This window comes from Crocuta crocuta, unplaced genomic scaffold (assembly GCF_008692635.1).
Source record: "Crocuta crocuta isolate KB4526 unplaced genomic scaffold, BGI_CrCroc_1.0 scaffold278, whole genome shotgun sequence".
NCBI classification, from domain to species: domain Eukaryota; kingdom Metazoa; phylum Chordata; class Mammalia; order Carnivora; family Hyaenidae; genus Crocuta; species Crocuta crocuta.
The window spans coordinates 1,724,563-1,738,731 of NW_027532173.1; the positions used below are offsets into that span (position 1 = coordinate 1,724,563).

The 14,169-nt window shown below is 43.2% G+C and overlaps 1 protein-coding gene across 1 annotated transcript in view; it reads right to left on the minus strand.

Annotated features, from left to right (window-relative positions):
- The window catches only part of RAB39A (RAB39A, member RAS oncogene family), a gene marked incomplete at its 5' end in the record, with an annotated part of 32,889 nt that overhangs the window by 18,069 nt on the left and 651 nt on the right, over positions 1 to 14,169 (minus strand). Inside the window, one exon of the mRNA XM_077777424.1 lies at positions 4,315 to 4,344. Coding sequence (XP_077633550.1) covers positions 4,315 to 4,344 — 30 coding nt within the window. The remainder of the gene's footprint in view (positions 1 to 4,314; positions 4,345 to 14,169) is intronic.

The window sequence follows — 14,169 nt, forward strand, 5'->3', positions numbered from 1 at the left end:
GACTAAGCCACCCAGGCGCCCCACCTTTCAGTTTCTTTTGTACTCTCTGGGATGTCCTTTCCTTGTCTATTAAACCTTCTGGAGTAGTCTTCTAATTTTTTAAGTTTATTTATTTATCCTGAGAAAGAGTGTGAGCACGTGTGTGAGCAGGGGAGGAGCAGAGAGAGAGAGAGAGAACCCCAAGCGGGTTCCGCACTGTCAGCACAGAGCCCGATGTGGGGCTCCAACTCAGGTACAGCGAGATCATGACCTGAGCAGAATTCAAGAGTCAGATGCTTTACCAACTGAGCCACCCAGGTGTCCCTCCTCAACTCTGTACTGAATGTTTTATTTTTTTCTACTGTATTTCTAAAAGCTCTTTTGTTCTCAAAATATTCTTTTAAAAAAACTATCATCCTGTTCTTTTATGAATGTAATATTTTCCCATTATCTCTATTAGTAAATTAAAGACAGTTGTTTCTTTGTTAACCTTCCTTTCTCTCTTATTAAGTTTGTTTCTCCGGTTGCCTCTGGTCTGTGTTTTGGTCTCTAGGTTTTATATTACAAGTTTCCTAATATTTCTCATAGCTGCTCATGGAGACCAAAAGCCCCACAGAGTCTGGGTCACTGGGTCACTGAGCTGAGGAAACTCCCATGATGGTATCTTACGTCTCTCTTCTTGGACTGGTCAGATTCTGCAGAAATGATTTCACCAATGTTCTGGGGTTTTTGTTTTTTATTTATTTATTTTTTAATTTTTTTTTTTTCTGAGAGAGAGAGAGAGAGACAGTGGGAGCAGGGATGGGTCAGAGAGGGGGAGACACAGAATCTGAAGCAGGCTCACGGCTCTGAGCTGGCAGTCAGCACAGAGCCCGATGCGGGGCTCGAACCCACGAACCATGAGATCACGACCTGAGTCGAAATCGGACGCTTAACTGACTGAGCCACCCAGGTGCCCGTTTTTTATTTTTTTTAACCAATGTCCTGTTTGAAGGGTAAGGGGCTGACTGCCAGCATTCTGGGAGCTGCCTGGGGGTGGGGGCGGGGGTGAGGATGAGGACTAGGCTGTAACAGCATTCAACATGCACGCACTCACTTAATGCCCTTACTTTAACAAGGGGCCCCGGGGCGCCTGGGTGGCTTAGTCGGTTAAGCGTCCGACTTTCGCTTAGGACATGATCTCGCGGTTCGTGGGTTCGAGGCCCGCGTCGGGCTCTGTGCTGACTGCCAGCTCAGAGCCTGGAGCCTGCTTCAGATTCTGTGTCCCTCTCTCTGACCCTCCCCTGCTCACACTGTCTCTCTCGCTCACTCGCTCTCCTAGAAATACATAAAACATTTAAAAAATTTAAATAAGGGGCCCCAACCTCATTTGTGCCTGGTGCTTCCAGTTGAAGACTCTATATTTCATTCTTTTCCAAGAATAAATTTCCAGTTTTTTGCCAATGTGGGGGTAGAGGAAGTCACCTGGTTTGTGTGGAATGGTGGTGGGGGTGTGAGGATCCAATCCTTCTTTCTTTCCTTTTTTTTTTTTTAATTTTTGAGACAGAGAGAGGAGGGAGGGGTAGAGAGAGACAGAGAAAGAAGAGAGAGAATGGAAGAGAGAGAATCCCAAGCAGGCTCTATGCTGTCAGCACAGAGCCTGACATGGGGTTTGATCTCAGGAACCATGAGATCATGACCTGAGCTGAGACCAAGAGTCAGATGCTCAACCAAGTGAGCCACCCAGGGGCCCCCAGGATCCAATCTTTCTTAGGCAGACTGGCAATCAGCGATGCTTATTTTAGCACTTGCAGAAGTATCTTGTGCCAACCATTTCCTGAGTCTTTAGGGGCTTCAATGGTATATATTGGTGTGGATTTTAGTTTTTTCCATCACTTGTTTAGAAGCCTGTTTTCTTTTTTTTAAATTTTTTTTTTAATGTTTTATTTATTTCTAGGAGACAGAGAGAGACAGCGTGAGCAGGGGAGGGTCAGAGAGAGAGGGAGTCACAGACTGAAACAGGCTCCAGGCTCTGAGCTGGCAGTCAGCACAGAGCCCGACGTGGGGCTCGAACCCACGAACCGTGAGATCATGACCTAAGCGAAAGTCGGATGCTTAACCGACTAAGCCACCCAGGTGCCCCTAGAAGCCTGTTTTCTTGAACCGCCTAATTCATTTACCACTCCTCTATCTGCTTTCCTGCTTCCAAAATTTGATTGCTCTTGTCTCCTTACCCATGCTCCTTGTTTGAGGGTTTATGGTTCCAAGACAAAACAAAACAAAACTATCATCACTTTAGTGAGATTTGGGGGAAGAAAAGCTAAAACAGATACAGGTGTTCAATCTACTGTCATTACTGGAAGCTTCTTCTTTTCCGTTGTGGTTGGTCCTTTTGTTACTTCTCTTACTACTGCTCACAGATCCTTCACGTCCCAGCATCGAGGACCGTCTTCTTTGGGAAACATCCTCTGAAATGAGCCCTCACCCCAGGCACAGAGGACGATTCCTCCCTCTGCTCTGCCGCTGGAGCTTGTTTTAGTACTTACCGGCCTTCACTGCAGCTATGTGATTGTGACAGGGCTCCCAAGCGCTCGCTGGCGCACAGCAACTCAGATGGAGGCTGTGTTCCCCGGCTCTCCTGCAGTCAGCTGTGGACACGGCCCTAACTCTGGTTTAGTGGGACGTGAGAAGCAGTGTGCGCACTGTGTGGTGTGCCTCGATTAAGACAGAAGAATCCTGGAAGGTGATCTTGAGGCAGGGCCGCCCTGACCACCCAGAACCATTCACTCTGGACCACGGTGGCAGGAGAAACAAAGTTCTGTATTATGTAAGCAGCCTCTTAGTTCCAGCAGCAGAGTCTGCGCCCGGTATAGAGCAGCACGGACCACGAATGTGAGAGTACATCTTACTTTTCGCTCAATACCCCACCTCTACAGCGCGACACTTCATACAAGCTTGTCCGCTGCAGCGTCAGGCTCACTCCCGCCACTGTGTAGCCACGCGGTCACAGAGTACCGCGTGGAGGGCAGGGAAGTGTCATCGCAGCCACATGTGTCTGCTGTCAGTTATCGGTATTGCTACTGTCCTGCAGAGCGATTTCTCCCTTGTTTTCTGAATGGAGCAGGAACATAATGGTTTGGGTGGAGAGGATAGTTACCAGGGGTATACAGAGGACGGGGGAGGGGGTTGTGTGCAAACAGATTATTTTTCAGGACAGAAACTGCACAATGTGTCAATGAAAGTCTTTTCAACCACGACAGGACGTATGGTGCAGCAGAAAGGACACTGAATATAGAGCCAAGAGAACAGGGTTCTTAGCAAATCACTAAGGAGCTAAGGTAAGTCAAAGCCTTTCTAGACATTAATTGTATTATTAAACAATGAGACTGTTGTATCAGACCACCTGTCTGTTCCCTTCTGATCCTGTGGCTACAGGTGTTTATCTACTAAAATGGTCAGCATGTGACCATAGCAGCTGACCTCTGCAGCTTCTTTCCTGTAACTTTCCACCCACTTTCTTGGAGGTTGTTTTCAATTAATCTTTCACTAATTTTCTTTGCGGCCAATGGTCCTTTGCATACAACTAACTATATCCTGTCTTCTACCTGTTTAAAAAATGTTTTAATTTTATTTATTTTCAAGAGAGAGGGTGAGAGAGAGCACAACCGAGGAAAGGACAGAGAGAGAGGGAGACAGATATTCCAGACACGGGCTCCAGGTTCCACACATTCAGGACAGAGCCTAACGTGGGGCTGGAACTCATGTACCGTGAGATCATGACCTGAGCTGAAGCTGGATGCTTAACCGACTGAGCCACCAAGGTGCCCCCCCTTCTCTTCCACTTTTAATTCTCTTTTCAGAGTCTATCCATATATTCTATCAAATCTGTCCTATCCCTCACTTCTTACCTACTTCATTAACATTTGCTTTCCCAGGACCTTCCTACGGTAGCCCTTTTATAACTAAAAAAATCTGAAAATGTGAAGTTTCATCCATTTGTTCCTCTACCTTTCTTCCAGCTTTTCTAGTGATTCTAACTAGGAGGTTGTGTTCTTTAGACAAGCACTGAAGATACTTGCGTGATCTACATAAAAGTGTGACAGGTGGCTAGAAGTCAGGCAAACAGATAAAACTCTCACTATTAAATGAGGGGACAAAACTCATGGGACTCTCAAGGGTTACTGGATCTTTTCCTAAAATATCAAGAGGTTTTTTTTTTAAGTTTATTTATTTATTTTGAGAGAGAGAGAGAGAGAGAGAGAGAACGAACAGGGGAGAAGCAGAGAGAGGGAAAGAGAGAATTCCAAGCTATCAGTTCAGAGACCAACATGAGGCTATATCTTACAAACCACGAGATCATGACCAGCTGAAATGAAGAGCTGAACCCTTAACTGACTAAGCCATCCAGGCACCCTGATGTATCAAGAGTTTTAAAAGGGAAACCTTTTAAATCATATGATATCATATCCAGAAGCACAGCAAAAGAGACAGAATCACATGAAGGAAGAAACCGTGAGATTCTCAAATATATTCCTAAAATTTAAGGAATTGCCTATACTTTTTTTTGAAGTATTATTTCCTAAAGTGCTCTGTCTACCTACCTACCTACCCAACCACCTACCTACCTATCAGTTACTAAAATGCTATATGTAAAAAAAACCTCTGGATTGGGAAATCCGATATTTACCTTGGGGATTCACAATGTGTATTACTATATCCATCATATATTAAAGCTCTGAGAAACCCTGCAATTTCCCTCCCACCCTGTTTAATCAAGGAAACCTTTTCTCAAATTACATCTATCAATATCACTCTGAACAATGCTAACTGAAGAAAAATGAGAGGCAACCCCTAGAATTTAAGAAATGATAATCTTGCAAATATAACTACCCTACAATCCAGCAATTGCACTATTAGATATTTACCCAAAGGATGCAAAAATACAGATTCGAAGGGGTACATGCAGCATTATCATGTTTATAGCACCGTTATCAACAATAGTCAAACTATGGAGAGAGCCCAAATATCCATCAACTGATGAATGGATAAAGAAGATGTGGTATACATATACACAATGGAATATTACTCAGCCATCAAAAAGGATGCAGTCTTTCCATTTGCAATGACATGGATGAAGCTGGAATGTTTCATACTAAGCTAAATAAGTTGGTCAGAGAAAGACAAATACCATAGGATTTCACTCATATGTGGAATTTAAGAAACAAAACAGTTGAACAGAAGGGAAGGGGGGAACATAGAGAAGAGAGGGAAACAAATCACAAGGGACTCTTAATGATACAGAACAAACTGAGGGTTGATGGAAGGGAGGTGGGTCGGGGACCGGCTAGATGGGTGATGGACATTAAGGAGGGCATTTATTGTGATGAGCACTGGGTATTGTATATAAGTGATGAATCACTGAATTCTACTCTGAAACCAGTATTGCACAATGTGCTAACTAACTTAAGTTACATTTTAAAAAAGAGAGAAAAAAAATTATAAACTTTCTTCATAATGCCAGGAAGTTCTTAACATCTATCTAACTCCTGTTTGGACTATTCTCTCTTAATCTCTTCTCAAAGAGGGTTCAGTTTGGGCCCCACACCATTCTTTTTGTATTTCTGAGGCAGGAATCTGTTATTAAGGCTATCCCTCAGACTTATGTATTTGAGGGTGTTTCACACAAACTCCTACGAAAAGGAAACACATTTGGAAAGACTAAAAACTCAGAAGAAAAACCACTTTTAACATTCTTAGTAAAGGAAGATAATTTTATCTTATTTTTTTAATTCATACTTTTGTATTTTTATTTATTTATTTTGAGAGAGACAGAGACAGAGACAAAGAGAGAGAGAGAGACAGAGAGAGAGATTCCCAAGTAGGCTCTGCACTGTCAGCATGTAACATGAGATCATGACCTGAGCCAAAATCAAGAGTCGATGCTTAACTGAGTCCCCCAGATGCCCCAGCACTGAGATACTTTTGGTGGCTTCGTTATATCCTAGCTATTGATACCAGCTGATGGTATTACTGGTATTTTAAAGATATACTGCCAGTAATACAGTAATTTCATTTAGCAAATTGTTCCTAAATTAAAAATGAATTGCTACCATAGGAAGGAAAACAGAAAAACATCACTACCTTCCAAGAATGTTTAAGAGAATGCCGTTCATTGGGGTGTCTGGGTGGTTCAGTCGGTTAAACATCTGACCGACTCTTGATTTTGGCTCAGGTCATGATCCTGTGGTCTTGGGATCCAGCCCTGTGTTGGGCTCTATGCTGATAGCGTGGAGCCTGCTTGGAATTCTGTCTCCCTCTCTCTCTCTCTCCGCCCCTCCCCAGCTTGCTTTCTCTTTCAAAATAAATAAATAAATAAACATTAAAAAAAAAAGAATGCTGTTAAGACTTTAAACCAAACTAAAATAATATGTCAGCTAGCTGTCAATATTTATTTAGTCCTGCTTATATACAGAACTGCTTACCTGTATTTTGAAACTCTTTTCACAGCTTAGAGTAAAAATATACTTTCAACATACTTTAACCTTTGTTTCATGTTTTTCTGGAACTCCTAAAAAACCAGTACTTTGTTACATAAAGTGATTCCTTTCAGAAAACAATGATTATTTGTTTGTTTGTTTTTACCATAATAAGATGTTTCATGATAAGCCAGGTAAAGTGTGTGGGGTAGCAATTAAAGAAAAAAATTTTTTAGTGTTTATTTATTTTTGAGAGAGACAGAGAAATAGAGGGAGCATGAGTGGGGGAGGGGCAGCGAGAGAAGGATACCCAGAATCTGAAGCAGCTCCAGGCTCTGAGCTGTCAGCACAGAGCCCGATGCGGGGCTCGAACCCACGAACTGTGAGATCATGACCTGTTGGGAGCCTTTCTGAACTCATAAGTTGAGAACACTCCTTGTGAGGTTGAGGCAAGTTTGCAAGGTCTCTTGCCATTAGATGTGACCGATATCCACCCCCACTTAATTATTTCTGCTTGAGTATTGACCCCCAAGATTCTTCTGGCCGAAATAAAATCAGACTGAGGAGGACGTCAACTTTCTCTATTCCTCTTTCTAGCAGTTGTGAGGGCTTCTCACTTATTCTTTTCCCAGACTAATGGCTATAAGTGGAGCCAACTATGGCTGGTCTACCTCGGGATGGGGACTTTAAGGAATATTCCCAAGCAGCTGCCGAAACTCTATTTGTTTCGGGGAAATTCCTTATCCTCTCCATACTGACACGGACTGCCTAAAAATCTATTGACATAAACAAAGCAAAAGAAACTTGAAGTCTACTCCTCCCTCTGAGTTCACAAAATTTTAAAACTGCTAATTCTCTTTTTCTGCCAATTACTGTCACCCTGCCTCTTATCGATGTCGGAAGTAATTGTCCCCTTATTCTGGTCCTAATATGCTGATTGCACCCTGTGAAAGAAATTATTGTAGGAACCTCTCCCTTCGTGATTATGGGAACAGACCTCTGTCTCTGAAAGGTCTTGTTCTCCTTGATATTTCCCTTGTTCTACTACCTTTGCTTTTCCTTCCGAGATAGCAGTGTCCTTTCTAGATGGATTCCATAATTTTGTCAGTAATCGTAGCTTCCTTTTTAAAGCCACATTAATTGTCCTTTTTCTGTTTCCAGTCTTTTAAAAATATATAATAAAAAAGGGGGATATGCCGGGAGCCGCACCNTAGCAATTTTTAAAGTGAACTTCCTTAAATCATATATTTTCAGAACTGATTAAAAGTTGCTGACATTTACAGATTTATTAAAATAAAAAAGTATAGGCTTTGTAGGCACTTCACTTTAGAAGGAACTAAAATAGCTTATATAAGCAATATCTGATGCTCCCTGGTGTGTGTGCATGTGTATCTCAGCATCACTTGGTTGGCTCACCTTTTCCACTGCTTGACAGAGCAGACTAGAAAAAAGAAGATTCCCTCTAACTCAGTCAGGACAAGAATAACTAACACAATAAACATTCTTAGGTCATTCCAAGAAGTCCTCTTTAAATTTTTTTAAATGTTTATTTATTTTTGAGGGGGGGAAGGGGCAGAGAGAGAGGGAGACACAGAGTCCAATCCAAAGCAGGCTCCAGGCTCTGAGCTGTCAGCACAGAGCCTGACGTGGGGCTTGAACTCATGGACTTGTGAACTGTGAGATCATGACCTGAGCTGAAGTCAGACACTCAACTGACTGAGCCACGCAGGCGCCCCTAAGAGGTCCTCTTTAAACTGTAGAGCTACATGACAATGAAGGGGAAGTTGTTAAAAAATCCTTATACGCTGGCCAAACTGACACTGGCTAGAAATTTCTACCATCTCAGACTGAGCAAAGCACTTTTCAGGTGAAGACTTTACCGTGGTGATGTATGAACTCACAACATCGTCTCTTTTATTTTTCTAGCCCTTGCTCTGAAAGCTAAACTCGGGGTCAATATGCCTGCACAGGCGGTCATTACCGTAGGCTCAGGAGAGGAAATTCCAACCCACCGGGCCACAAACCTGGAACTCTGCCAACAGGGAAGCATCAAGATGAGACATTCTCTCACTAGGTGGCGCCCTCTTTTAGGACAGAAATACTCCTGGCAAGATTCTTCCTGTTTTCAACCATTGAGCATTTTGTGTCTCTCCTTGAAGCTGAAATGGACTACTAAGGGATGTGACCGAGGACAGAAGAATAGGCCAAGGGCTCACTATCCGAAATACCTAAGAGAAGTGGGAATGCCCCCAAAGTCCCAAGAATGAGCTTTACCTCCTTTACAATTTTGCCTGATGCTGGCCCAGCGCCCTCAGATATGGGGCAGACGGCCTTTGGTTTACTTCAGGATGCATAACCACCTTCATGTACCAATAGGGGCACTGAGGTCGTGGCTACATCTGCTCCATCAGCGGAGTTATTGAAGAAAAGGGAAATTAAGAAAGACAATGCCAGGGTTTTCAAAGTACTAGCTTGTTTCTGGACTGTGCTGACTACATAATCACTCAACATGGCCTGAACGCCCTGAGGGGACGAGGGAAATACTCTCTGCAGGATAAAGGTATGTCTGGCCACCTGTGGCATCTTTTCACATTCTGTTACACTTGTTAGAAATGACGCCGGCTCGTTCTGACATAACATTTTACCCAGAAACACCACAAAATACTTTCTGGGATGATCAGTCATTTCCTTCTGTGAATTTCTCTTTTCCAAAAAGGAGACCTTTACAGAGACACTTGCATTGTATGACTCGTCATACATACCTAGTATGTTTGTATCTGTATTACGTGTACATGTATCTTAAAATGTGACTGTGGGGAAGCTGCCTCACTGGTAATCAATGAGTAGCAAATGAGACTGTCAAGTAGCCCATGAGACTGTTTTCTTCTGTGAATGGGAGCAAGAGGCTCAGGAGCTAATAGGACTGGGAGCTGGCAGAGCTGGAGAAGAAAACCCCCCAGAGGGAAAACAAACTCTTGCTTATGGAGTTTCCGTACTTCTAGACACCTGCATGTTCCGTGAGCCTTTGTCATCGTGAGATCTGGATCATTTATAATTTATTTAAACTAATTTGGCTAGATTTCTATTACTTACAACACAAATAATAAAATTTTTTAAATATTTATTTATTTTTGAGAGATAAGGAGAGACAGAGCGTGAGTGGAGGAGGGGCAGAGAGGGAGACACAGAATCAGAAGCAGCTCCAGGCCCTGAGCTGTCAGTACAGAGCCCGACACGGGGTTTGAACCCACGAACCTAGAGATCATGACTTGACCCAAAGTCGGATGCTTTAACGACTGAGCCACCCAGGCGCCCCTTCGGCACAAATAACTTGAACCAGGGCATTATTTTATAGGATTACTCAGTATACATTTAGCCTTGCTTGTACTGTGTCTAAGACCTGGAACGACAGGTGACTGCGATGACTGTGGGGCTTAACCGTGGACAATTTCTGCTCTTTCGTGTGCAGTTGTGAACCTGCCAATCCAGGATTGGAAAATCTTTTTCTTCTCTCTCTTTTTTTTTTTTTAATATTTATTTATTTTTGAAGGAGAGAGAGAGAGAGAGACAGAGCATGAGCTGGGGAAAGGCAGAGAGACAGGGAGACACAGAATCCAAAGCAGGCTCTGGGCCTGCTGTCAGCACAGAGCCAGATGCCGGGCTTGAACTTGAGAGCCGTGAGATCATGACCTGAGCCGAAGTCGGATGCTTAACCGACTGAGCCACTCAGCCTCCCCTGAAAATGTTTTTCTACTGAAGACTATGAACTGCCATAAAGGCGGTAGAAATCAAACACAAAACAAAACAATTTAGTTTAGGCACTTAAAAAGTTATCTTGGGGCCTCTGGGCGGCTCAGTCAGTTAGGCATCTGACTCTTGATATTGGCTCAGGTCATGAAGTCATGGTCTGTAAGATGGATCCCTGCACTGGGCTTTGTGCTCATAGCGTGGAGCCCACTTGGGATTCTCTCTCTCCCCCACTCTCTCTGCACTTCCCCTTCCCTCTCAAAAATAAATAAATAAACATTAAAAAGACTAGTCTCTAAAAAAAGCTCTCTTTAAGGAGAAATATAAAATGTTCATGTTGTCTGCTTTTAAAATTACGAACAAAGAACATAAATTAAGCCACAGCTACACATTAACTTTGTATGAAAGATTTGAAGGGGTCGGAGGACACAGAGACGCAGCAGAGCCAGAGGGACAGATGAGGGGAAAGAAGCTAGAGAGAAAGGGGAGAGGAAGAGACACACGGACACAAAAAAGAAGGAGAGGAAAGGAGGCGGATGGGAGGAAACGGAAAGGGGCGCCGGGAAGACACAAGGCCGCTGAAGGGGAGGCGGGACACGCGGGCAAGAGAAAGGCGCACAGTAGAAGGGTTGCTAGGGAAGAGGCGACCAGACAGACAGAGGGGAGGGGGAGGTCCAGAATGTTCAGCGTGTTAGGCAGAGGCCACCCTCAGGTTCTGGGGGCCCCGCGCAGCGGGGGGCTGTCCCCTCTCTGGCTTAGTACTTACAGCCCTTTGTTAACGAGCTGGTTAATGAACTTCTGCAGGTCTGCCACTGCTCTAAACCTCAACAGTTTAGGGATTCCGCTTAAAGAACGTGACTGCAGCAACTCGCCAACAGACCTCTCGGGTTGTGCTCGTTATAACACGAGTTATCATACATTTCCATGGTTTTTTGTTTGTTTGTTTTTTGTTTTTTGAGAGAGAGAGCACGCACAGTGGGGGAAAGAGGCATGGGGTGAGGGGAGAGAGATTCCTAAACAGGCTGCAGGCTCAGCGCAGAGCCCAATGCGGGGCTTGATCCCACAACCCTGGGATCATGACCTGAGCCTAAATCAAGAGTCTGACACTCAGCCAACTAAGCCACTCAGGCACCTCAGTTTTTGCATTCTAAAAACAGCCTGTAGAATACATTTGAGACATGCTGGTTTAATCAAGGTTAAACGGGCTTCCTTGTTACAATGCTTCTGAGAGCCTTTGATACGAATTTCTAAGAGAGTTCTACATGGGATGCAGGGATTCCCAAATTCACCTGGTCACAGAATTCATTTTTCAAAAGAGTCACAAAGGTAACTGTTGTGCAGAACACACTCTGAGAAGCACGGCGCCAGGAAGATGCTATTCTCTTTGTATCCGAGCTTTATAATCACTGTCTGTAACTGTCCGAAGATCAGACAACAAGGAATAAAAGGCAAAATCTGGTTTGAAGCCCCGAGGTTTCCTAGCCCTACAGCCAACACTGCTATTTCTTTATCTCATTTTATCTTTATATTGCTTTAAGTGCTTTTTATGGGAAACTCAAAATTTAGATTCCTATATTTGATCCTTCCCAATATTTATCCTAAATAACACTGTGCTGAACAATATTTTCCTGTGAAACTTCATCCACTATGATGATTAAAAATTCAAAGTGGCGGGCATCTAGGTGGCTCAGTAGGTTAGGCATCCAACTCTTGGTTTTGGCTCAGGTCATGACCTTGTGGTTCATGAGTTCCAGCCCCACATTGGGGCTTCACACTGACATCGCAGAGCCTCCTTGGGATTCCCTCTCTCTGCCCCTCCCTCCTTGCTCTGTCTCTCAAAATAAATAAACTTTAAAAATTTTAAAAACATGCAAAGTGGCGATTGCTAGTTTCCCTTCAAAGCCCACCGTGCCAGGTCCACGTTCACTTCTTCATGGGCGCCTGGAGGCCCATCTACCTGTGGCCTTTTTTTTTTAATGTTTATTTATTTTTGAGATGGACAGAGAAAGGGTGAGTGGGGGAGGGGCAGAGAGAGAGGGAGACACAGAATCTGAAACAGGCTCCAGGCTCTGAGCTGTCAGCACAGAGCCCCATGCAGGGGTAAAATCCACAAAGCTGCGAGATCTGACCTGAGCCGAAGTTGGTCGGTCAACCGGCTGAGCCACCCAGGCGCCCCCCTGTGGCCTTTTAACTAATTTCCCCTCAGTGAACTTAACAACTGAAGGGATCTGTACCACATTGGTCTAACTCACTTAAAAGGAACATTGCTTGCTTTAGAACTTTCCATTTCCCTTCCCCTGTGCAAGAACACTGTGTTCACAAAGCTGATGATGATGTCTTAGCAACGGCAAAAAGTAAGGTACTAGAATGATGGCTTAGAGCAGAGTCACTCCACCAACATAGGCCACTTACCTTGATGAGACTGTCACACACAGAGAAATAAACTTTTATCTTTAGTGAAGGCACTGCAATTTTGACTTGCCTTAATACAAGAATTTGACATTTATCCTAACACAGTGCTAAGAATAAAAAAACAGTTGAGTGTTATAATTTACGGTATGCTCACATAAACTTTATTTTTGTAAACCTTTTTCACTTTGATTTTGTTCCTCCCTTTTGAAAGTAATTATTATCTTCTAGCATGTGTTAATCTGAACATTGAAAATTAAGGCTTTATTTGTCAATTACGTCTCAATAAAGCTGGGGGGGGAACGAAGACTGAGTATGGTCATAATTATCAGCTCACTATTTTGTTGTTTTTAATGCTTTCAAACTATACTCTGAGTTGTCTAAAGTAGGTTCCTTTCTGCTAGTTTATATACAATCAACAATAAAACTTCAAATATAAAATTCCCTATGAATTCCTAGTGATATGACTAACATCTTCATGAACTATAGTGCCTTTCTATGAAATAAAAGGTATCTGTTACTCAAAAAAGTATCTATTTTGTTGGGAAAAGATACAGAATGGTTTAACAATGATTGGTTTAAATGCAATTTTATGTTGAAACATTCTGCTAAATGACAGAAAGGGAAGTCTTTGAAGGCAGCTTTTGAAATATGTATGTATTTATGAATACATCTTTGGTAAAGAGCCAGACAAAATAAAGCATGACTCATTGTCAGTAAATATTCCCTAAATGCCCTTGTATTATTATGGTAGAGGTACTGTCTGGTTTTAATAATGTATATAAAATGAACTGGTATTTACATCTGCTCAAAGGCATTAAAAAACAATGATCTATTTAGCAGAAAGGACTTTAAAATCTAACAAATTAATTATCCTTTACTTTGTTGCCAATAAGCTGAGGAACTACTTCTTAGCAAATAATTAGATACAATAAGACTTTACTACTTATGTTTCTTGTAGTTGCAACTCACTAGTTTCTAGAAGTTTAGGGTATAAAGAGTATGTTTTCATTATATTCATTTTAGAGGACAGAGCAAGAGCTATTAGTAAATGCTTTTGGGGGGAGCCACAAAACATCTTAAATTTCGTCTCTGAATGAGATCACAGGTGATGGAATCTGCACACCGTCTCACAATGGTGAAATGGGAAGGAATCTCAGAAATCATAAAGGTCCCATTTTACAGATGAGAAATCAGAAGACTGAACCTCTATTTTAACTAAAAGAGGCCTCTTGAGAAGGAAACACAAGTTTCCTCCTGGAATTCTAGGGATTACACAATTCCAACCTTTAAAACCTCTCTGAAGGGCCGGCCTCTCCATCTTTCCGCTCGACGCAGGGGAGAAGTAAGGTCTAAGCAAGCGAGGCCGTGCACTCAGGGCCCGTGTGGATCAGCGTGTAGCTGGGCAGGGAGGGCGGCGCGTCGCAAGTTGGAAGTCCTCACCGAAGTGCGCGGGTCTCACGGGGAAGGGCTGGGGGCGGGGGCCGCGTCCGGGAAGCCCCCTCCCGCAGGACCGCGTTTCACAAGCAGAGAACTTGCTGAAGATTGCAAAATGCTTGCTTAAGTGAGTTTCAGGTGA